Below are 27,169 nucleotides of genomic sequence, written 5' to 3' on the forward strand. Positions count from 1 at the left end.
TGTATATGTTCCATAAACGCAGAAGTAAGATTTTCCGTACTATTCGAACTCTTCCAGGTCTTCGATTAATACTTCTACATTCGATCGATATTTGACATCTTTAGTCTGATTTTGTTGTTATGGGGCAAGTCAGTAGTGTTAATATTTTTTGATGCGCAAATATATGAATCTGACCCTCGTCCTGGGAGTTCTAAGTCAATGGGCTTGAGTTTAGGATGAGATTTAGTGAGAAACGTTCCGGAACAATGCCGTTCGAATCGACGAGAATATGTGAGCTAAATATTTGAACATAATATCTTTACCTTCCTTCGTTGTAGGACAGATTGAGACATAACAGATTTAGACAGAATATATTAGAATCAAAAGGATAAGCTAAGGTAGATCTAAATTCCAACTAGGTATGCATATATATATATACATAATCTACTCCGAATTACTTTTGTCTTTGAATTTAGTCTTGCAACCTAATAGTTGTGAGAGTACAATCAGTGGGATTCGAGACAGTATCGTTTCCTGGCGTGGTTGATGTTTAATCCTTCAATTTATGTTTATTGATAAACATAAATATTAAGTTTTTTCCTTAATAAAAATATACTTTCTCTACAGTTTGCTATTTTCACTTAAATGACTTTCAAGCTGCGACTGTACTTTTTATTTCGAAACATAATAGAGTAACTTGCTCTAGCTTTATATAATACTAACACCCTTATTTCCAACTTATGTGCTTTCTATAGAGTTTGCAAGAAAATTTCATGGACTTTTTTGTTCATCTTTTCTTTTTTTTTTTGTTTATTTCAAGGACACTGCAAATTGGATGCGAAAACGCTGCACGTGGAAGCACAATAGAAGCGACATCCTGCCACTTGTATAACGGGTTTTACGAATTCGGCAAAAAGTTACGGTAACCAACGAACAAAAGTGGAGCGAAACTTTAACAAATTGCTAGAAAAGTGCAGTGAACGTGTAAAGCATGAAAATAACACAATAAGTGTGTGGGAAAAGAGAGCTCAAAAGAAGCGTGTTGCATGCAATCTGTTAAGATTAGAGCGACGGCAATGAACACGCATGCGATGTGCTAGAATATGAATTTGGATTACGGTTAAGCATTTGGAAGCTATTAAAACTATTGTACATATATACGAACGGTCAAGCGTAAACGCACTGCTAGACGAAGATACTTGAAAACAAATATTACCAGGAGACCAAGTGGGATTAAAGCTTAAAGTATAACAGGGTTCTCTTCTGTGAAGGTAAATAAGTGCACATTTCGCCCCAAAAAACTGTGCACTTTAACTTGCGTACTAAGACCCGCCATTCGATTGTACATTTCTCCCCTCGTGGTCGGTTAAGCGCGCGCCTCAAAGTGCATTTATTTCAGAATACCATGTCCTCGATATCGGCGCAGGGAGTGGTCGAACGTGCGTCCGCTGAACTCTCAAAGCGCATTAACGGCCTCGGGCTGCGTTCGAAGCATCATCATGGCAGCGGCTCCAATTCGTCTTCGTCCTCCTCAACACAATCCGCTACTTCGTCGGGTGGCAGTAGCGGCAAGACCTCAGTAATGGAACGCGTCACAAATGCACTATGTGGCGGTGGTAATAGCAACAACAACAGTAACAATATCAACAACAGCAGTTCGAATAACAGTACAAACAGCAATCCAGCTGTCACACCCGACAAACCAACACGAGGTGGCAGTGGCAGCAATAGTGGTACACATACACCCACAGGCGGTTTGTCGACCCCCGCTAGTCCCACGCTACCACATAGCATTCTTATCGGTTCTGGCAATAATATGCAGTTACTCCAGCAACAACAGCAGACGGCGCCACAAGCTCAACAACAGCCGTCACATCCGCATCAACATTCACAGCCGCCAGCGCCAACACCGCCAACACCGTCGCAACATCCATTACAGTCACAGATTGCCAGCTCGACGCTGGTGAATTCCAATTCCAATGTATTGGGCGGCACACCGCCGGTGCTGAGTCATCCTCTGGGTGCACCGCCTGCGCCCACAGTCAACTCGATTGCCAAGCAAATGAATATCACTATACCCGGTCAGCCGCAATTTAACACTATGGGTTTGGTGGCAGCACAAAAATCGGTAGCCAATCAATCGGTGAGCGGCGGTACACCGTTGCAGTTGCGCAAGCAACTACCCAATCCACATCTACATCATCCGTATGCGAGTGGTGGTGTCGGTGGGGGTGTTGCGGGTGTCTTGCCGTCGGGTGCGGCGGGCGGCGCTTCAAACGTTTCACAACTGGCTGCCGCCGTGACACAGTCTGCGTTGATATTACACAAATACCCGCCTCCGATTACTAGCATTGAGGCTTTGTTGCTTGACGATCGTTTTTTAAATCGTTTTTTACTTTACTTTTCCTCGTACGAACGTCGCACGTTGGCGCAGGTGTGCATGAAATGGCGCGACATACTCTATCGCAGTCCGCGTTATTGGTCGGGTCTTTTGCCGACATTGCAGTGTCGCGAATTGCGTCAAATACCTAGCTGTGATCGTGTGAAGCTGTATAATTCGTTAATACGTCGTGGCTTTCATGCGCTCGCGTTGGTCGGAGCTTCGGATGAGGATGCGCTTGATGTGGTACACTCATTCCCGTTGGCATCCAAACATATACATTCGTTGAGTTTACGCTGTTCATCGATTAGCGATCGTGGGCTGGAGGCGTTGCTAGATCATCTGCAGGTGAGTGGTAGAAAAACGATTTAAAATAATATACAGAATTAAATACAAAAAATATCATAGAATATCGATGTTTTTTATCGAAAATCGGATAATCATAAGAGAGTGTTCGTTTTATTAAAATGAATTCGATATAATCCGATACAAATTGTAGACAAAATGATTGGGTTAGGTTAGGTTTCAGGTTAAATCCCACTTGAACAGTTAAAATACAGATATTTTGTGATGCTGAAAACTCCTAGGTATGAAGCAAGAGACACGTACATATGTGTAAACGAATTTTGAGCATATCAAAAATCTGTTGAGGCGGATAATTTCGATGACAAGCTATTCTCCAGGTTGATAGGAAGTAAGACATCTGAAAAATTTCAAGCTCACTATAGCGAAAACTGGACAGTCGATGAAAAATTATTAATTTCCTTCTCCCTTATTCCTTTTAAACCAAAACAAAGCATGTTTTATGTCAAGGCATGTCATAATGTTTATTATTTCTCTGAAGGCGTAAGTTACTGTCTTGGTTCGCAAATTTGTTACGCTTGCACTAAGGGCGTTTTGAATTTTCAAGCAACGTTATTATTAGCTGTTGAATTAAAAGTTTTAAAGGAACATGTATTATGATAAGGTACATGATAATCAATTAAAAAGTCGATTTTGAATTTTTTGTAACATAGGGATTTTTTTTATTTTATGTGACGATATAATGGTTCGTTATTATAACAAACCTTATACTGAATACTATGTGGTCACTGCTTATTTATTTGCAAATTGCTTGAAAATATGTTTTCGAGCATACATGAGCAATGTCAAAGGTTAATGCAAAAAGCTCAGACCTTTCTCTGCCCCCAATATACCTTGTATAGTGATTTCCGACTGGTCTAAACGTCATATTCCTAATAGTGGTTGAGTTTATTTTACATTTATTTGCAAATTAAACTGAGTTCGTCAGAAGTCGAATGGATAATATCACGATATTCCGTGAATTTTCACCTGAAAGCAGCCGCTTATGCCGTGCTACGACCTTAAGGTGTACAAACGCGAAGCTATGTTACACAAACACATACAAGTATAACTACCAATATAAGCGCTCAGTTGCCTACAAACATACATACATAAGTACATTTAAGTACATAATTACTCCCTTATTGTTTGCCTGTATGGCCACAGCCGTCTGTTGAAGTATGTGACATCAACTTGAAATATTTCACCAAAGGCAAACAAGCTCACTCACACATATAAGTATATGCACATACATATGAGCGGTAATGAGTGCTTGTATACCAATAGGTGCGGATGCAGGCTATATATCCATATATCTATATAGTAAAGTACTTTCCAATTATATAACTGCCTATGTATGTGTACTTATATATTTAGATGTGTATGTGTATAGAAATGTGTTTTATAGCCTGTTGGCGTATGATTTAATGGGTCAATATGCTTGGTGGTTCATGCGCTGCTTTGGCCGCGAGGTCTTGCGGTTGACGAAAACATCATTTACAAACACGGTGTAGATATAGAGATACATATGTATATATGTATTTTAAGTGTGTGTGTGACGGCCAACAAGGACGAATGTCCGAAACCAGCCTATTTGTAAATATTTGAGTAACAAGCACTTTGTCTATATACATATGACTATACATATATATACCATATATACATACATTAGGGTCAGTTAAAAACCTATCACAACATAGCTTAGTTGTGAAACGAATCTACGAGTATAAACAGAGAAAAACAAGAAAAAACGGTAACTTCGGCTGCACTGAAGCTATAACACCGTTCACAGGTACATTTCTGATCGCACAAAATGATCTTTTTCGTGATTTTGATCGATCAATATATGCTTTTGGGCTTTATGTACTCGTATATTTGCCCTTACACTCACTTAGCTATTGCCGCACTTTACAATAATACGCATTAGAATTCAAACAAAATTTTAAACTCACATAGACCGGAAACCGGTATTGGCTCTTATCCACAATCACTGCAATAATAATAACAGTAACCAAGAAGCCCAAAAAAAATGTTGCTGTGTAACCACAAAAGTGGCGGAAACAGTCTTAGAAAACGCCAGGGGAATAACAGAGTTTAGCAGCAATATTTGTGTATACTCGTTTTTGTACATGCGAAGGCCAGCATTTCCGGTCGCCGTCAAAAGTTGTTCTGCGAAAGTTGTTTAGTAGTTCGTTGGCATAGTTTTGTTGTTGCTGTTTCATGATTTCCAGGAGCGTGCAAAATAGAGTTACGTAACTTGTATAGTGTTGATTTTTTTTGTTTTTGCAGTTATACTGTGTCGCAATGGTTTCACGCAAATTATTTTCGCGATGTTTTTTTCACGTACAGCTAATTGTGGCGGTTTAGTTATAAACCTTGGTCAGGCATGGTTTTCAAAGTTCATAATTATGAAAGTTATATGCATAGAAACATGCGTTGAAAATAATACGTTATAATTGAGTGGGTAGACGATACAGCTATTAATTTAATATTTCAAAACTTTGTTTTAAAAATATCAGAAATTTTCGAAGTTGTCTTTGCTATCGTAAATTTTTAAATATGAAATTTGAAGTCCGTTTTTTTAAAACTCTGGATGGATTGGATGTTTTTCTAAGGTGAACTATATGGTATATAGCCTCCCGTATAGAAAGCGGTTGATACAAGCATTAGTTTAGATTCTCGTACCTTCCGAATTAGTTGGAAGTAATTGCCTTACATGTATATAAACATGTATTTTTTTACAACTCCATGTATTGTTATTTTTTCCAATCCCCATTACCAGTTAGTAGCCTTTTGTTAATCTGCGTTCATGTTGTTCATTAAGCTTACTTTTTTATTCTAAGTTTTACATTATTATTTATCATATTTCAGTTCAAAACAATTTTTTTTATTATTTATTAAAAAAAAGAAGATCGTGTGAAAATTTGTTGTCGACCGGTCGACCGACTCTGAAAACAGAGTTTCGAGAAAAACGCATTTAAAGTTTTGAAAGACGATTACACTAAAAAAATTTACAATTATGCTCTTGCCTTCGAAACTATTTGCCAGATCACCTTCAAATTTTCGGAGAATATTTTTAAATATACTTGTATGTGCATTCAAAATAAAAATTAACTCGATATTTTGAAATTCACAATTGGATATAACCTCCTAAACTGAGGAATCTGTAGGAATAAGAGCGTTGTCAATACAAATGTTAAGCTACAAGAATATTATATTTCCTTTATATAGTTATATGATCCGAAATAATCCCAACACATCTCTTGAGGTTTGAAGATGTTCTACATTAGGTTTTTTTACTATTAGTTATCCGTTTGAAATAACATTTAAATTTTAATTGGTATTTGAAAAATTTGGTTGGTAAAATTAAATATTGTCAAATGTCACATCCTTTCGTCTTCCGAGCAATTAGAAAGCGATTTATTTACGTTTCTAAGTAATTTTATTATTATATATCAGTAAGTAATAGCTGTGTCAAAATTTTCCGAAATCTGTGAGTTTCATATCATTGTGAGCATTAATGCACGCGGAAATCTGGAATTATAAATTCATTGCTTTTCATTTCGCTTGCCGTTATCTTTTCAACCTTCCGGCGTCAACAAACAATAGAATAATCAACTAACTGTGTGAATAATGATCTGAGTGACGGGATATTTGACATGCATCTCCGACACATACACTTGTATTTGTAATGTGTGAGTATGTGTGCATTTGAAATTTGAAGCACTGTAAACAAATGCTAGAATAGCGGTTGTTTTTGTTTCTTTTGTGCTTTTCGAGCACAAAAGTTATAATGCACATGTGTATAGATAGATGGCCTTCATTTAAGCGCATATCTGTCAATGTGTTAGGATACACTCGTACATGTGTGAGTTCGTGTAATTTAGCACGCCGACTAGTTGTGTGACAAATTGCTTGATTGCGCGCTTTGCCTGCAGCATAAATATGACAGCGCGCTATGACAAAAGCTCAAACACACGCATATATCAGTTTAGTTGTGAGTGTGTTTACATGACAAGTAACGCGTTCCATTTATTGATCTTTGAACCGCGGCGCCTACAAGGGCAATATAACTAACCATACCTACATATACGGCGAGGAACGTACATATATATGTATATGTATGTATGCGCTGTCTATTCTCGACAGAAGCGTATTTACACCGCTCGTAGAGCAATGTCAGCGCTTCATATCTGTTTGTTAAATTCTTATTTATATAGTAGATGAGCGTGATTAAGTCGAAATGTGCGCGAAACTTTGCTAAGCTTATTTAAGTCGACAATTTAAGCCACTTACCTAATTTTATGAAGTTCCTGGTGTGTGACGAACTGAGCGCTACGTATTTTAGATTGTTTTATAAAGTCTAATTTGTTATATTATTTAAAACGAGACAGATAAAGAATAATAGATTTTTCTCTAATCTTCTGGTTGCCTAAATTATACTTACAGCTCTTCTTCATAATAAATTTTTAAAGAATGTCTAATCTAATAATAAAATTGTCCAAGTACTTAATACAGTTGTCAAAATAAATTGGCTTGACTTTTGATATTGTGACCTATAATATAAGTTAATAAGATAAAAGTTTGATCGTGATCCTTGTTCACTAGAAAAAATGTTAACACGGACTGACCAAAAACTACATATTATCAATAAATATTTTAATTGCCAATGGAGTATCTCCTGAAAATGCTGGGTGTCCACTGTATACAAGTATAATTTACAAAGAGATATTTCGATATGAGCCAAATGGAATTTGATTGAACTAAGGTTCTATATAATTTAACTATATTTTGATATAGCGTGCCAAAGGTTGGTTGCCAATTGTTGAGTTGGTACTGCCATAGAATTTATGACAAATCGAAACATTTTCAAATCACATGACATATGTGTTTAATTGACATGAACTTTTCCTGATGATTTTCTCACCAAAAGTTCACTATAAGTAGTTATGGTTTCAAGCATTATTAATCTTGTCGCACCATCTTATTGGATGAAGTTAGATGATTAACATTGATGTCAGGAACCCAAATCATTTGCATGGAGCGTTTATTATTGAAGGTTACTTTCAATCCATCTTTAAATTAGACATAAATGTCGAACACACGTATTTACTTTGACAGTGAATTTGACAGCAGTATTTCCTAAAAAGATTTCAATATAGTACATCTAAAAATTACCTTTATGAATAAATATTAATAGCATCTCTGTTATATCTCTATTCTAATTTATTTTCCCATCTTTGCATATATGCATACAACCTTGTAAAAATTACTCAGTTTTAAAAAATTCAAACAATTTCAACAAAATAAACACAAAACGGAATAAAATAAATTTTTTGATATTTTTTAATCTGTCTGGCACTTAAACTCTTCTCACGATTTTCTAGAAAAAGAAAATACGCTGATATTAATATAAATATATTTTTAAGCTCTTAGGTTTGCTACGCGTTAAGAAAAATTATATTTCAAAAAAAATTCCATAATTTTTAATTACAAATAAAAAAGTTTAGTTTTTGCTTGCTAGTTAATTCAAATTCAATTTTGATATAGAAAATAATGAAAAGTAAATATGTATATCTGCATGGTACATTTTTCAAAATCCTCAAATTTCAAATCAGCACTAACATATAGAAATAAATGTCAAAGATGAGCTTTACTACTGGAGTTTAAAAATTATGTAAACATATATATATATATATTAAAGCTATATTAATTTAATTTATGCTTCTTAATTATACTAACGCATACCAAAATATTTACGCCGTGGTAAAATTAGCACATAAACAAAATTTTTCCATTGAAAAAAAAAAACTTTATATTAAAAATAGCACAAAAATAAATGAAAATAAAATAGAAAACAAAACATATCTGATAAGCAAATTTCTAACGAAAATGAAATGAAATGAAATTATTTACCTGACAGCACACAACAATAACAATAACAATTTATAATATATAATTATTTAAAATCTGTGTTGAGTCAAGCAGAAATGTGTCAACATGAATGCGCACTTTGGTTCTTCATTTAATTGTGCAAGCCTCCAACCCTTATATGTATGTATGTATGTTTGTGTGTGTTGTAATTTTGTTAGCGAAATTGCATTTGAAAACTGCATTGTATTTTGTGGTTGGCACTTTTTCACTGCGCTTTTGTTTCACGCTCGGCGCTTTGTAGTCTTCGTTCGCCTGCCGCCGCAATTTATTTGTCGTCATAAAAAATATATTTGTGGCATAAAAAGTGGTTTAAAAATACAATTTTATTGAAGGCGAAAGCAACGCACACACACATATATACATACACATATCTAGAGGAAAATAATATAATAACAATTTCGAAATGGAATTTCGATGTCGCGCGTTGCTTTCCCCTCACCACCGAGTCTTGTGTTCGTACACACAGTGGCACAAAATAATAAATGAAGAGACCGTGTGTAAATTAGCGAATTGCACGAGCACGCTATGCGCTGTCAACAGCTTCCTCATGCTTAGCCGCTGTCCGATGAAATGTTGTCTTATTACTTATTTTTGGATTTTCCTATTATTTGCGTGTTTTTGTTGTTTTTATTTTGAGGCGCGAGTTGAGTGTGTTTGATTGGCATAATAAAACTATTTCCTACTACCTATTGAGAGCTAATTAGGTATAATGAAAAAGAATCTGGTATAAAGTGCCGTATATTTGTCTGTTTACAACAGAATTTCAGTATTTTAGAAGAAACTGTACAAATGTCAATCAGAAAAATTTGGACAAAGTTTGGAGTGGACTTCCACTGCTTTCAAATAAAATTTGGTTTATCGCTATAGCAATAAAAACTGGTTGTAGACTCTGTGTTTTTATACCCTGAACAGGATATATTAAGTTTGCCACAAAGTTTGTAACACCCAGAAGGAAACGTCGGTAACCCTATAAAATATATGTATAAATGCTTAAAGTCAGCATGATGAGCGAGTTGATTTAGCCATGTCCGTCTGTCTGTCTGTATATACGCGAGCTAGTCCTTCAGTTTTTAAGCAATCTATCTGAAGTTTTGCACTTGTCCTTTCCCCACTTTGTAGCTGCTCATTTGTCGGAACGGCCGGTACCGGATCACTATAGGGGCCATACAAACTGAACAATTTATCTCTACTTTCCAGTATTAAGTTATCAATTATTTTACTTATAAATCTTGATAAGCGTGATAATTAGTTAATCACATTGGCTTTCTAATTATATTACTAAAATTAAATAGTCACTCTCTTTATTTTCCGTCAACACTTGTAGCTAACCTTGACAGAAATCGATTTTCCAACGAAAAGTGTGTGAATGTGCTAAAAGTAACGTATACGCCACGTGCAACACACAGGCTGGTAAAAATTAGCTACGCTTTATTGCCTAAAAATTTTTCTATACCACTGATAAATCAAGAGTAATTTGCTGAATATTAAGATAAGATACCCACTTGTATAGGGTGAGTGAACTTTTATTAGGTTTGGGCATTTATTTTGTTGCGCTGGCAGGGGTTTGTGTAAGTGTGTTATGCTACTGAGTTTAGTAGAAGTAATTCAATTTCGGATGGAAATTTTACAATCGACCAAATTTAGGTGTAAACATTTTTAGTAGGAAGCCACTCTCACTAAAGAAGGAATATGTGTCAAGAAATTGTTATGCTAATTTCGGATGTAAATTTTTTTTCGTAAATTTTTGCACTAATAAAAAACTACTAAGAAACCATGTAAGCTTGGCCAATGCATAATGTACCAAGAAGGTCACTTTTTTGGATCAATTCGTTTTGCACCAAATAACTATCTAAATAAAAAGACATAATATGTGTGTGTGAGTTTGTAAAAAAATTTCTCGTTTCACTTTTTCACCAATTAAAGTGAAGCGCATTGCCCTGCTTAACGCATAATTTGGCAAAATTGTTCTACACAAATGAATTGCGGTTAATATGAATGATGCACATTGGCATAGTGGGAGACGTCGCAAAAAAACTGGTAAAAATGCTGTCACATTTAAAAAATAGAAAAACGATTATTGAGAGCAGGCAAATATAATATTATATCTGTTTAAACAATTTGTATTTAAGTAAAATTAATAAAAGTAGTAAAAAACGGTTGTCCAAGGAAATGTTTTAATATATGGAATTGATATGTATTATATGATATATTTTAAATTATACATCTTTTTATCAAAAAAAAAAAAAAAAATCATTAAAAGATATGTTTAGTAATTTAAAAGAAGAATTGAAAATGTGTTTTTTTATTTAATAATTTTGAATAGTCGTGTTACCAAAAAATTGATAACAAATATTTTTTCAATAATTAAAAACAAGAAAACAAATTTATGGTGGCAACTCTATTATTTTAACAAACTAAAACTAAAGTTTTAAATAAAAGTTCTAAAAAATTAAATTTATTCTGAAAAATAACCTTGTTGGCAAATCTGCTTTTTTAAAATTCTTACATACAACTGGATTACTATTTTCCAAAACATTTGTCATCAGACATGATTTCTGAATCTTGTGTCTGTGAAAATTAAAATTTAATATCTTCGTGAAAATACAAAAAATTTGAAAAAAATTATACGAATCAATTTAAAACACATTACCAACCACAAAATTATCAAGTCTATTTACAGTAGAATTCCGCAGAGCACTTTCATGTGTCTTTGTGTGCCATCCATTTTATTCCGTTAATGAGGCGTGCGTCTATGCCATAGACACACTCTATATAGACTCTATTGGCGAACGCACAGATAAAGTGCCAAATCACACTGACGAGCGGCCAAGTGGCGGGACGGTGAGTGTTTATGTATTTCCCTGCCGATTACTTTAGAATTGTGGTAAAATTAAATGTTAATGATCTTTAAAAAGTCAAAAGTGTGCCAAAAATATACATCGTAGATAAACACATAAAATTAAAGAAATGGGTACATACATATGTATATCGAACGTTCTTACTTATAGAATTGTGTAATTTGAAAACGATTTATTTTTACTTTTCTAAAAAGTATTGCAGGTATTCTCGAAGCGCAAGGTCGAATGTAGAAAAAAATACGAAACTTATGTACAATATTTTAAAGTAAAGAAAAAAGACATTTAAATATTCGAAAATTAATATTATTTAAAAGGGAAAGAGAGAGAAAGCTTGAGAGTAAAGAGAACAACTATATGTTTTCCCTCTATCTAGGATAAGTATTTCACCAAGCTGATCGAATACTATTGTAATCATCGGCTCATTAGGATCAATGACAAGAAATGTAACTGAGTCTACTTTGCATTTGGATATATTAAGGTTCCGTTATATTTTTTGTTAGAAGTCGAAGATATATCAGCACGAGATCTTTGAAATATTCGTAATTTAGGAGAAGATATTAAAGAAGAATAAAATGAAGGCGTTGGCAGATGATTAACTTACTTTCCGTACGGCCTTCAATGTTTACGATGTTTATTCAAAATGTCTAGAAATGTTAGCTCAAGATAAAACCACAGAGCTAGTCTCGGTGCATATAAAGTACATAGAAATACTTAAGCTCCGATAACTTTCGAACTATGAGATTAACTTAGATATAAGACAATATGGGCACGAACTCATTTTAGCAATTGAATCAAATATTGAGACGATTCACAAACTATTGCTTAACGAATCTGAGTCAATTGAATCAAGAATTAAAACAAAAATATATTATAATTATATTGAAGAATCTCGGATCACCTAGCATCCTAATACTTATGCCATATTTAGACCTTGTCACAGCCAAATATTATTCTCTAATCTTTCAATATACTACAATATAATCTAAAGAGAGTTACATTTTCATATATTATTTAAACTTAATCAACATCTTGTACAATAATGTTGACTAAACTTACTACAGTTTCCAGTAAACCAAGAGCTTACTTTGCAATTATGTAGCGGTAGTCTTAACATATACTTGTACAAGTATCTCTCTTCTTCCGCTCAAATTAAAGTTACAAGTTTCTGCAATTTGGAAACCATTAACATGAGGTTATTATTAAAAACAGCAGCATGGGTAAATATTAGTAAACAGATAATAAGCTCATTAAATCATTATGCAAACAATACATTGAACTTCGTGATGACCGCAGACTGCATACATGCAATACTAAGAAAGAGAAGGCATTTATGTAAAAGATGCAATATAGATTTTGAGGTAAGATAACTATTGAAATATGTATATGTATATGTGTTACTTGTAGAAGATAGCTACAAAAATGAAAAGGGTTTCGGAGCTAACGTAAAAATAATGTTTCGAAACTTCAGAAGTTTAAGTCCATTGGGACTCTGTTTTAATTTATTTGAAATGTTCTGATGCTAGAACCTTTAAACTTGGAAACTTCATCCTAATCATAGTCAATCTATACATTTCATTGGGAATCTGCAGTCCAATCCACCAAAATTTCTAATTTTATCTCATTCAGACTTGACATGCTCTCAATTTTATCTATTTCAGTATTCTATACTACAGGGTGGAATGCAGAGTAAACCGGTAAACATACGAAACGAATAGTAGCAATCAGATATGTTAAAGTTATTGACAAGTATTAAGAATGGACTTTTACATGGATAAATTCAAAAATTGATCTATAGGCGTGGTTATATCTTAAAAATTATTTGGATAACTTAAAATCTGTCTAGCTCTCTTTTAAAAGTTATAATCTATAGCTCTCTCTCTCTCTATTAGAATTGTTTGAGATGGGTAATTTATAGCTCTCTCTCTCTCTTAGCAACGCTTAAAATTGTATTATTTATAGCTCTCATTCTCTCTCAATCTAAGTATCATTTGAAATTAGGTAATTTATAGCTCCCGTCTGTCTTAGCATCATACACAAACATTTTAAGAATGAAATTTACGGCTTATCGTTAAGGTCATGAAGTGCACATTTGCATTTATTTTAATCCGCAACCGAAATTGACCAGAAATCAACGATATATTATATATGAACGTCACAATTCGCATTGACGGAGAAACAGTTTGAGGTAAAGTGTGTTGGCAAAAACATAAGGGAAATAAAGTAAAGGTAAGGTCGATTAATGATAAGGCAATACAGGGATAGATTGTGATGTTAGTGAAATTTTTGTACAATATTTAATATAATTTTTTGCTTTCTGAACAATGACATTAAACTGTAAGAGTAGCATTTTTATTAGTGGTGAGCACTTTTTCGACCAACATTTTTTCAACGTTCCAAATATTAAACTTTTGAAAAAGAAAGCTTTCTTAGCACGCTTAATTTAGAGAATACATGGGTTGAAGGACTATAGTATAATGTCTTTCTCTAAAATTTTCCTCTTAAAAAATATTTTCTCGGTGAAATATATATCTTAAGTCAAACGAGAAAACCCGTTAACTTCGGCTTCACCGAAGCTATAATACCCTTCACAAATTAAACAAGTTTCCACACAAGAACTTGATTTTTATCGATCAGGTTGTATGGTAGCTATCTTATAGGGATTCGATATCGGCGGTTCCGACAAATGAGCAGCTTCTTGGGGAGAAACGGATGTGTGCAAAATTTCAAATCGATATCTCAAAAACTAAGGAACTAGTTCGCGTATATACAAATAGGCAGACGTTGATCATTTATGTAAATATTTTATAGAGGTTTTGAAGTTTCCCTCTGGGTGTTACAAACTCCGTGGCAAACTTAATATACTCTGTTCAGGGTATTAAAAGGGATGAGATTGGCTAACGGAACCGAATAAAACAAGTAACGGTATCATTTAATCGAGTAGGTGATAACTTCAATGTAATAAAAGCATACATCATCGCGCTGAACATAGAAAGTTCCTTAACTTTAGTTTAGAATTTCTTAGCCTCTAGATGGACTTTTCAAAATGTGATTGAAAACGGGTAAAATATTATTCCTAACCTGTTGTCTAAAATTGCTGTTGGTTTCAACAAAATTTTTTTAGATCTTCATCCAACTACCCTTGTAGAAACACACCAAAGTTAAAGTGGTTAGTATTCAAAAACTTATTTAATTCTGGCGTTGATGCCGAAATTCAACTATATAAGTACCTATGTACATTTTATTTACACACAATCATAAATCCATTAAGCACTTCTCGTGGAGGTATTTATGTATGCATATGTATATATTTATAAGTATATATGGGTGTGTTTGTGGTAGATAAATTAATGGGAAAACATCACAGGTAATCCGCTTAAATGACAGCTGAGAAAACTTTTGTTGAAAGCAACAGCAGCAGCAACATCAGCTGATAATGCAATGGGCAGTTGAAAAGTTTACTCGACCTTCAATTTAGGTAACAAGTGTACATATAAAAATATATATAATTTTTGATTTTCTATAAAAATTCTATTTTTTGTTAAGGATGTAAACTGTAACTTAAGTAAAAATTGAGATATCATAATGAAACTTTGTACACGTGTTCCTTGGCAAAAAAAAAAATGCCACGCCCACAAAACGCCATAAGTCGAAAACAAATAAATTGCCATAACTAAGCTCCACAATACGATAAATGGCCGTTATTTAGTTAATTTTTAAAAATCTGACTGACTTTATTGCATGAATACATATTCGTGATGGTATGTGAGATTATGTTAATAGTATGTTGTATTGTCAAAAATAGAGAAAATCGGGTCAATACTACCCCTATCTCTCATATAAGATTTTCAAACTTCCGGTTGGCCGTATGCCATATATATCAGTCAATATGTAAGATATCTTAAGAAAATTAACTGAACTTATAATATTGGATATACTATAGTTTAATGCCGAAAATATTTAATTTTTTTCCTGTCTATCCTTAAGTACTTCATATTTTGGTCATTGGTAGTGCAGACTATATAAAAGATCTACCAGAATTCTTATTTATATATACTATCTCACGGGTCTTTTTAGGGCATATCTTTTATGGTTAAGCCAGCGATAAACTCTCTGAAGATATTATGAAGATTTTGTTTCGATTGTTTTGAGCAAACACTATAGTTTTAAAAACTTTTTGAAGTATTGTGCCAGATGCTGTTTGGTGGTGCAGCAGTGGCTGTGGCCTCCACATTTTACTTTTTAGTCTTTTTTCAAAGTTCTTTTCTTTTTATATCCATATTTAGGCTGCATTTATATATTTTGTAAATTAATAGCGTTAGGTTGCATTTTATCTCAGTTTTATTTTTTCTCGAATTAAATCTTATTTATTTTCATCTGGTTATATAATGCGAGTACAATTTCGAACTCATTCTGTTCAGACACCTACCTCATCATAGATAATTCTTACTACAAAGGAAAAGCTTTGAGGAGAGGATAAGAAGAGAGAGAAAGAGAGAGAGATATGGTAAAGAAGTAAAAGAGAGTTTAGCTTAGGATTGAAATATATCTTCAACTGTCCGATTAAATAAATTCATATTGCAGTGGAAGATCATTAAGAGAGAGAGATAAAAAAGATTTAAAGAGAGAGAGAAAAAAATAAAGGAGCTAGAGAGAGCTTTTCGAAAAATATTCCTGTCCTTATAGGATCCATTGCTTAGAATCCAGCTATCTTTACATTGCTTATTCTTCAAATCTCTGATCATGTAAGTTCCTTCTGGAAGGGAACTGTAGAGGCTTTATTGTTGAGGAGTTTTAGTTATAGTGCTAGATGAAGTGATTAGTTTTTTCCCACCAATTTCAATAAAAAAAGCTTTTACTAAAAGTCGTTGCCTTTTGGCAGGCAATGTTATGAATTTTTGTTAAAAAAAGCTTAGTAAAAAGTGTTTCAGAGGCGACTTAAAATTTGAAAAGGATCAAAACTAAGGTGGGCTCCATATAATTATTACAAAACCCCACCACTATTTTAGGGATTATTAATTGCGGTCGCTGCGTCAGCGCCGCTAAGCAGCTTTAATGCCTGGTTGCTCAACTTGCCATGCGCTTAAGTAATAATTGGTTAAATATTTTATATCACGTATACGCCATGACAGATACTCACACATTTGTGCGCTTACGCTGTTTGGTACTTTGATACGAATGGGGTGACAGTTGTACTAACGAGCAGCCGGAAATACATACAGACAATTAGATTAATATAGTGAGAGCGTCAAAACCTTTGTTGACGTGCCTTTTGAGTCGCGTGGAAAATTTACAGTTGCAAATTATTGTTATAATAAAAACTACCAATACTACTGCACCAAGTGTTAATGATATACCCTGAACGTATAATTTTTTATTAGGTTTGCCACGAAGTTATTAAAACCCAGAAACGTCGGAAATCCTATATATACAAGATTAGTGTAGTGAGCTGAGTCGATTTAGCCAACACTGATCTGTCTATATAACTGTGAACAAGTCCCTTAGTTTTTTAAGGTATCGATCTGCACATGTCCATGTCTAGGGTGACATTAGTCTGCTCGTCTGACTACTTTTTATTTAGTTAAACATTTATTATATTATATAATATAAATATATAATTAATTTTAATTTATATATTTACAGAGTCTTTTCGAACTCGAGCTCGCCGGTTGTAATGAAGTTACCGAGGCTGGTCTGTGGGCCTGTCTAACCCCGCGTATTGTCTCACTCTCACTAGCGGATTGTATTAACATCGCTGACGAAGCGGTGGGTGCGGTGGCGCAGCTATTACCCTCGCTATATGAATTTTCACTACAGGTGGGTCCCAATTTTTTTAAAAATAGGGTTAATCGTATGAGAAGACATCAATGTCCAAAAAACCAAATCTAGATTTAGTGTTTTGGCTTTAGTTATGAATTTCATAATTTGTTTCTTATAATTTTTTTCGTATTAAACAGGCTTATCATGTCACCGACGCAGCTTTGGGCTATTTCTCGCCGAAACAAAGTCATAGCCTGAGCATACTACGCCTACAATCATGTTGGGAATTAACCAATCATGGCATCGTTAATATTGGTGAGTCAGAGCTAAATGGTATTTTATATGAATTTCATATATATATGTGTATTTATGTATATTTTATGTGTGATTATAAAGTGGGTGATTTCAAAACGGATTTGTTTACGAAAGGAGTTAAAAATCATATTCGCTTTACTGTATATCACTCATACAAATACTTAATCGTATTTATATTCGCCCGTTTCACAAAATCGAAAATTTTGTTGTTCGTTTACTCTATCTACCGTGAGTACTATTTTAGCGATTAATTTTCAAAAATAATAAACAATTAGGGGTTTCCGTTTTCGTAACAGATAAATTTAATGCTTTTAGAAGCTTTGATAGCTCTGATATAAAAAAATCGAACTATAAGTACGATTTTGAGCTATTATTTGATTCTGGCGCCATGTTTCGGAGAATATTTTTGTAAGTATACGTTCAGTTTTCTTCTTTCTTGCAATGTATTTGACGAATATGAGCTTGATTTGGCTATTTTTGCTTTCCACTGAAGGTTTTTCTCGCAAAGATAATCCGATTTAGGTCAAATATGCAACGTTTTAGATAACATGTTGTCATTTGTCTCAAAGATAGCCTCGTCGCTATTGGCAAAAAAAAGGGGCAGTCGATTTTCATGTGTAACTTCTGGGATATCGAAACAGTGCGTACATGACCGGACTCGAGATTTCAATTATTTGACCATAAACATCCACATTTTCAGTCGCCTGGCTTGCGTTTTCGTCTTTAACGAAAAAAACTGTAAAATATGGCGTATTTTCTCTTTGCTGGTGTCCTTCTTCGACACGTACTCAACCATGACTGAGCTAAGCAATGGCAAAACTGTCTGAGAAGTTGTTTTAGTATGAAATCTTATCTTTTTAACGCTTTACAGCGTAACGCGATCGCACTTATACAACGCGAGATAGGGATAACTAAAGTCATCTATTGAAAATATAATGAATTTGTTTTCACAATTTTTTGTTTTAACTTAACCTTGGCGAAACCCAGCGTAATACTTTTGTACAAGTTTAGATACCCTTGCCAACTAGAGAAATATTTTCAATCAGGATTTACTGAAATACGCAAATATAAATAAAATTTAATGAACATTTTCGGAAAGAAATAATTACACTCAGAGAGAGTAAGTGAGCTACATAATCTCGAAAAACAACATGCGATTTATTGAAATTTGTCCATTTCTGGGTATTAATAACTGTGTATATAATATAAGCGGAATGTGCAACTTTCTTGTGTTGAAGTAAGTAAGTGCACTGAAATACCTAACAGTTGACTTGCAAAATGAAGAACAGCAACTAAAATAATACACACACACATTTACGTAAACATAAACTCTCAATATAACAACACATTTTTCAAAAGTTTTGCAAGCATTGCAGCAGCTTCACTGTAGCACTTGCAGCATTCAAAAAATATATGAAAGTATTTTGGGGATTACATGAAGCTGGAGTTGATGATGTGGTGATAACCTGAAATAGAAGCATTCGACTACACCTAAAAACTCAAACACATACACACACATTTACATACAAATGCATAGGTATTATACATTTATAAAAGTTACTGCAACTACATTCTCAAACGCTATGCCTCAGTGGTCACAAACAGCACTTACCTCCCATTTCCCGTTTACTCGTTTGCGCTCTTACACTCAGCGAAATTTCAGCGTACAAGCAATCGGTAATGAATAAGTCAAAATACGAGAATTGCGCTTTTTCCCGCAGACACTTGATGGAAAATGCATATGAAAGATACTTATTGGCCCAACTAGTAAATTGGTAACTAGCAACTGGGGAGCACTTAACGGCACGTGCACAAGCACACCGTCTTTTGAGGTTGCACTTTATTACCAGTGAGTTGTAGTTTTGAGCATTTGGCAAGCAGATAAATAAATATTGGTGTAGGGTTGTTTCATTCATTTCAATTTTCAATTTCTATTTTTTTGGACTAAAACTTTAATTTGAGCGGAATTATTGAAAATCGCCAGAGTTGTTGGCGTTTCACAGCAGATTTTTGCAATTCTGGCGTTCAATATTTGTGTGGAAAACTTTATGTTGGAAAAGTTGAAGAGAGAACTGCCTTGAAGCTCCAGATTAGTTTGGAAATTAATTTAAATTGTAAAATCAACTTTTTAATTCGACAATTTTTGTATTAGGGTATATAGGGGCTAAGTGAAGTATAGATCCGATTCAACTAATTTTTGAAACAAGGGTATATTCCTATAAAAGAAACATTTTCAATAATATATCCCACAGATTGAAAGATATTTTCGGCAAAAAGTTACTTGAGTCCTCTTGAGTCTTGTAGAACTGTATCCTATTTCGTACTAAAGTTCAAACGATGAAACAATTTTTTTATTGTTTATTTTAATATAGCATGAGAGAGGAGACTAGCCGTAAAGGTATAATTTATTTTTTTGACAAATATGGTCACTCACTTGGCTATTAAGAGATCGTGGGTTTGACCATAACGAGTTTTTTTAGTTAGACTATTTTCTCTTACATTGGATCGGAATCAAGTGCTTGTATGGAAAAATTTTTCATTTAAGGAGATATCTTCAAGAAATCTTCAAGCGGCAATCTCCCAAGAAATTGTTTAGATCGGATCACTATAGCGTATAGCTGCCATACAATCTAATGTTTGGAAATCAAGTCCTTGTAAGAAATCTTTTATATTTGTGAAGAGTTTTATAACATCGAACATCGCACAACCGAAGTTAACGTTTTGTTTTCAACTATTATTGAACCAGTTTTACTGTTATTGGTCTAAGTGTGTAGACCATGCAAAATTTATTATTTTAAGGCATTATAAAATAAATTAACTTCGTGTGAAAGCACCTTAACGCATGTCATTCCCTTTCGTTATTCGACGTTATGCACAGCTGATGGTCTGCTGCAGACACGCCGAAATATTGCCGCATTAATGTTTGCAAAATTTCTCAGAATATCTTCTTACGCAACAATTCAAAATCATTTTCCCCACAACTCTCCATCACGGAGAAAACACTCAGCTTCTCCGCCTGCAAATGCAAATAAAAACAGATTTCCGCCATACAATTTACCTTAGTTCCATTAGGCTCCCTACTCGGACGCGTGTGCCGTTGAGCGTTAAATTCAATTTTCTATTGAGCTGCATGAGAAATAATGGATGAGAGTCGCTAAAACAAAGCACAAAATTTAACTGAAAGGAAGAGAGCGCATGCAAAAAAGTATTGACGTTCTAACCAGCGAGCACTTAACACTATAGGCGGCAAGTAACGGTCGTGCCGTGGGTCCACCACGTTACCGTCGACCGGCTGCTGTCCGTTGCACCAACTGATGGGTAGCAAATGCGGATGCAAAGTGCATTAAACTCGCACTCAAAGAGGCGTAATCAATTTGATTACCCACCAGGCTTTTGTGTTGCTGCCACGAAAGTCACGAATGTGAACGGAAAATCTTTGCAGCAAATGGCAGAAGCAGCAGCTCCAACAGTCTGGACACACAAGGATGGAGAGAATTGGTGCTTAGAAGGCAAAGGAGTGAACCTGGGCAAAGTGGAAAATAAAGTAATTGCAAAAAAAGTGGGAACGGTATATGATTAAATATGAGTGTTGTACGATAAAAGGTGTTTTATGGTGGTATAAAAAATATGTTGCACATGTAAGTGAGATTCCTGCCTTATCGAGGTAATGTTCGGTACAAAACAGAAAAAATATCGTTTTAAATTAAGTTTGCTCAAAGGAAGGAAGTGCGTGCTGATGTGTATGAGCGCTGCTCGCTAATATGCTGTGAGTGCAAAAAATGTTCTTGTTTTTTTGTTGTTACATGTGTAATTGCATTTGCGTGATTGAGTATTGTTCACTCATTGCGCAACGAAGCCACAAAAAATGGCACTGCAACTTTTCACTGGTGGAACTAGAAACTCACTACAGGGGAAAGGGGCTAAATTGCAAGGGAAATTATTTTTATAATAATAATAGTAATTATCACAGTTTAGAAGTTTAGAAGACGTCTTAAGATGTTGATTCTTAGTTTCAATTTCGATCTATTGTAGATCAAGTCTGATGTTATCACAGTGGAAGTCCTGGCTGCATTTCTCATAAAACTCACATTTTTTTAAAGTAAGCTAGCTTGGGGTGGATAAGGTTGAGTTGTGTGGCTGATAGCCGATCGATAAAACTCACTTGGAATACATAACCCTTTTCCTTAATGATGAGTGAAGACGAACCAAAGCTTTATATATTGGTAGATCATCCTAAACTCATAAGAAATATATTAAGAAGAACATATAGTGTGCAATTTTTTAAAAATCATTTTTTTCAAATAACATATTAAAATTTTATTGAGTTACAGCCTTCTATAGTGTAGCCGATTTGTTTAATCTTCTCCCAGTTCTTTTGCCCTTAGATTGTACAGACAATATTTTCTCGAGAGCCGTGTAACAAAAATCTAATAGAGATGAAGGAAATAAATATAATATGTAGATGCCTCTTCTCCGATCAAGTATCACTCACCGTCGATCTGTCTCTAGATTTGGTAAGAGTAAAATTGTGCGAACTTCTGCCTCAGATTTCCTCTCTCCAATAAAATAGATGAAACTAGCCTTCTGCTGCTTTTTAGAGTTCGCCAACAATTAATAGTTTATGGATTCAAGCTCTCTGCAAAGTTTATAACCTTTTCTATCTTTAAAAGCAAGCTTCTTCGTAAGCTATTGGACCACAATCTAATTTCTGTAATTAGGGAAAACTAAGTAATAAAATCAGTGACAAATCCAACTATGATTTAATTAATCTGAGGGACCTGAAGTGGATATGATCACATATTGAACCCCTTTGTATTAGCAGATTTCCAATCTAAGAGAGTTTTTTCATTAGACCTAAAAACTCAGAACTAAACTTGTTCTAAATTTATGTGTAAAATTCAGAAATAGTTTTCAGTTCATATAAACATACGTCGATTAATAGTGTTTCGATAAAACTTAGACTAGAACCGAATCAAATACGCTAAAGTGGCTGCCTTTGGCCTAATCTTGATTATACGTAACGCCTCCAATTTCTTGCATTGTTATAGTGAAGTTCTCACCCTCCAACTCGTCATTCTCAAAAACAATACATCTAGAAAGTTTAGCTGATTAAAGTCGTGGAAAGTTTCATATGTTTATATGCTTTTTTTTAAAGAAAAACATGCGATCTAGATACAGCTAGGATCGTCACTGTTCGATTTTCTCGGATCACATCGTCGGCTGGGTTAAGTCGATGAGAGTGAGATATCGATTTGAAATTTCACACACGTTCTTTTCTTCCTAAGGAGCTGTGCAGTTGTCAGAACTGCCGATATCGGACCACTATAACATAATCCCATTCAGACTGAACGATCCCAATCAAGTGTTTGTATGGAAAGCTTTTTCATCTGACGAGGTATCTATACAAAATTTTTCACGTCTTTTTCCAAAACAATCGTGCAATCTCAAAATCAAGTTATTAAAGAGAATTTTTTAAAAGGGTATTATACCGAAGTTTTCTTGTTTTATATATTTTATAGCAGAATCTCCCAATAGATACACCCCTGTTGTCTGAATATAAACTTTTACGACCTCAATTCTTAAAAATGCAATCAAAGATGCACTATCTTAATTGAAAAAAGGACAAGCAACCTTTTAGGCGTCCGCGTTTATGTTGGCTGCATTGAAGAAGCGATTGAAGAAAATGTATCGAAAGTTAAAAGCTCAAGGCGAGCTCTCAAAAGAAATGTAGTCAAGTTGTGCCAATGTTTAGCAGCAGTAATTGCACTCACACACATGCACTTTGGCCCATATTTGCATGAATCCGCCGACTGAGTCAGTCATGTCAGGGCATGATAGCAGCACTTGCTAGAACTTATGAATCGAGTACATGACTAACCTTGCGCCATGAAGTTGTCAGAGGCATAAACAAACACGCCGCGCGCACACAAGAGCAATTCCACTTAATTTTGTTGTTTTTGTTTCGCCTTGCCACTTTCGCTGCTGCTGCTGTTTGCTCCCTCTAATGGTGCACAAACCGCATGCTTGCCACCCGCTGCTACAGCCGCATCTAACGAACTGCATATACATAGGTACATATGTAGAATACATATAGGCACACAGCTGCAATGCAGCACACGTCAGCAGCAGATCTCACACATACAGCTACACACACTCCCCTCAACGCTGCATACAAGCCACCGCACACATTTCCTGCTTACCATTTTTCACTGCTGCACTTTTCCATTCGCTAACTTTTTGCAATTTGTTTTACAGCACAAAAGTATGCAAGGTTAACCATGTACAACATGCAGCCGATTGTTATTGTTTTATGCATTTTGTTTGTTGCCACAGCTACCACAGTTGCTGCTGATGACGACATTACGGCCAACAGGATTGCCAAGCGAGTGCAAATAATCGAATCCAGAGACACGAAAATATGTGCGTTAATGGTTGTGTGCGCAAGAATGTGCGGTCTTTGGTGGCGGCTCTTTGATCCGCTATTGTTGGTGTGGGCAGCGACATTCAATGTGTTTGTATGAAAATAATTTCTTTTGTTTATATTTTATATATGCGCAAATTCCAATTTAACTGTGTGGGAGTTGAGTAGTTGATTGCATAATTATACTCGCACAAGCCGTCGTTTTAATTTGCATGTATTCATTTTGTGTTGGTTATATTTATGCCGTTATTACTCTTCCCGTGAAATTTGGTTTTATGAATATAAATAGCTCTCGTGAAGACACTTTCGAATATGGTTTTATTTCTCGGAATTTAAAACATGGTTGATTTAGCTTTAATTTGTTGATGGTCAAGTGTACAAGATTTCGGAACTTTACATTTATTTCTCGGAAAAAAATATTAAATATAGGTATGCATTGAAAATAATGATATCGATATGAATATATAATAATTTTATAAAATATGCTTCACACTTTAAATAAATTAGAATTTAAAGTACGTACAATCAATCAAGTGACATGCCCACAAAGGGGGTTATATTTAGAATAGTGTAAAGTCATTCAGTCTAGAGGCCTGGATTTAATCGGTTTTTCATTTTTTTCTAATGTTCATTTATATTTCATGAGTACAAAAAATAAATGAAAAAAAACAAGTAAGCAGGGGCTAATTTATATTTTATACTCTTGCAACTTACAAGGATCAAAACCGGCCAAATACCCTTATGTTAGCAAAATTTTGTATTATAAAATGTAGCGAAAGGGTTCAACTTCATTTTCGACAAAATCGTGAACGAATTAAGTACAATCAATTTGATATTTTATCATAGACTTGAATTTTACTTCTCGTCAACGAAAATTATACATCTTCAAATGACATGTATGTGCTATAAACTTAACCGAAGAGGCTAAATATAATATTATATATTTAGAACTTACTCTCAAGCAGTTTTATAAATATATAAATATGTATGGTATATATGGAGTAAAATCAGCCGCACGTTTTAAAATTTACAAAACAACTTCTTTCACGAAATGTGGTATAAACTTATTTTCGTATGTCCCAAACACACTTCTTCAATTTATTTAAAAGAAAATAACAAAAAACCCAAATTTTCAAACGTCAAATAACGGCTATTTTTTAAAGTCAGTAGGCTTTATGTTTGCTGAAAGATCTACTTTCTGATGGTTAAAAAAATATATACATTGCTGTAGTGAATATTATCACTTCGAAATCCATGATTTATTTATAAAATATATACCATGCAGTAATGCAATTTCCGAAGAAATGGTTCAGTTCGAGTCACTATATCTTATAGCTGCCATACAAACTGACCGATCAATATTCTTGTAAGGAATCTTTTGTATTTGTGAAACGTATTATAGCTTAGGTGCAACCGAAGTAAACTGTTTTTCTTATTTTTTGAATAAATCCAACAAGAGCTTTTGTAATGAATGATAACTCAGTTAGTTCTACGCTTTACTGCTTACATGAAAGATTTGCAAAATAGGACGAATCAGTAATATAATATGTCCCTAAACTTCTTAAGGATACACTATCAAATTTTTAGTTGAAAGCGAAGAATCGAACGATTTTATGTCAACTTATATCATTTCATGTTATTGCTACTTTCTGCCTAAAAATTTGCTTTATTGTTCACCATCTTCATTCAATTATCAATTTGTATAATTCCATTTACCCAGATGTCTGCACAAGAAACGCACACGCACATATCTGTGCAATTGGAAAGGTCACTGCATACACGTCACGTAACGTCTCACCGCTTGCTTAAAGTGCAGGACAAAGCGATTAATTATAGTAAAATTGTGTTGGCCCACTTTTGTGTTTGTAAATTTCAAACGTTTTCATTTTCATTTGCAATTGCCGGCTGTGCGCACACTGGCTTAAGTATTTGTAGAACAATTGATTGGAATAGTTTACCGTTGTGTGGAGCGGTTTAAATAGACCTGCAAAAGTAATTTGGTTGCACAAGAAAATCCAGTTCAAGGATAATGTACACACACAAGTTTATTGGATTTTTACGAATTTTGGTTCTTCAACATATTACTTTTTACAGCTAAGTGCAGCTTATTGGAAGAAGCTGGTATAGTTTTAAATTAAGGACACATATGAATTCTATCTGTGGAGTTGCAACATAGAAATAAATATTAATTTTAAGAAAATTGAGTGTTGCCATTTAATGATATTTTAGCATGAAATTCTTGAATTATTATTATATTAAAATTTTGAAAAAAGTCCATTTATTTTTTTGGTGTTTTGTTTGCTGAAGTTGTTTGTATGTTTGAATTGAATAGGCTCTGAAACTAAGTTACTTCACCGTTGGGAACAAGAACTTCCTCCGGTGAAAATATCCTATATTATATTTTCGAAGAAATTAGGGATCCTTACTAAAAAGCCAAAAAATTTTTTACATGGAAAACTTTTTTATCTTACGAGATATCTTCACGAAAAATATTTTAGGGTTTTTGTTTTTTAATTTCGGGACTAGAATAACTACTTAAAGTCACTCAAATTTTTAGAGCTGGATCAAATTAAACTTCTGTGGAAAAGATTGCGCTTATCCAAATGTTACCACGAAAATTTGGAGATACATTTATATTAATATGAATTAATAATGGTGCTATTGTAATTTTATGATGTCCTATCTACCTTAACTTCATGTCTCTTCAAAGATATAACTTTGTTAACGTTTTGTCAAACAAAAAAAATATCATTTTTTATCACACGTGTGTAACGGAAGAAAAATAAAATTATAAAAACAAACAAAAAATCATAACACTTTTGATAAATCTTTATTTGGCTTAAAATTCACGAGAAATTATCAAGCAGCTACTTTGTGCGAATGTTAACGCCCGCGGTATACGTGACTACACCGTTAACCCAATGCGACAGCGCAAGTAGGCACTCAGCCAGTCAGTCAGGCAGTCAGTGAGACGGAAGGACTTTCAGCGTTGAGCAGGCGTGTCATGCGAAACTCACGTGCCGGCGTCACGCAGATTGACTTCTCTTATAAGACTTGTCTTTTATTATAGTTTTTTGTTATTTTTGGCTTAGCTTATGTCTCGAACCATATATGCATTCATAGTTTCATTATGTAAACGGGGCTAAATTAAAGTAAAATGTGGCACCAGCGTGAAAACAACAA

General features: G+C 34.2%; 1 protein-coding gene across 6 annotated transcripts in view; it reads left to right on the plus strand.

Annotated features, from left to right (window-relative positions):
- The window catches only part of LOC106619692 (F-box/LRR-repeat protein 16), a 105,778-nt gene that overhangs the window by 23,006 nt on the left and 55,603 nt on the right, over positions 1 to 27,169 (plus strand). For all 6 annotated transcript variants that reach the window (XM_036358428.2, XM_036358429.2, XM_036358425.2 and 3 more), the window contains exons 2-4: positions 800 to 2,707; positions 17,134 to 17,307; positions 17,448 to 17,565. In XM_036358428.2, the coding sequence (XP_036214321.1) occupies positions 1,385 to 2,707; positions 17,134 to 17,307; positions 17,448 to 17,565 (1,615 nt within the window). In that variant the 5' untranslated portion in view covers positions 800 to 1,384. The remainder of the gene's footprint in view (positions 1 to 799; positions 2,708 to 17,133; positions 17,308 to 17,447; positions 17,566 to 27,169) is intronic.

This window comes from Bactrocera oleae, chromosome 6 (genome assembly GCF_042242935.1).
Source record: "Bactrocera oleae isolate idBacOlea1 chromosome 6, idBacOlea1, whole genome shotgun sequence".
Classification (NCBI taxonomy): Eukaryota; Metazoa; Arthropoda; class Insecta; order Diptera; family Tephritidae; genus Bactrocera; species Bactrocera oleae.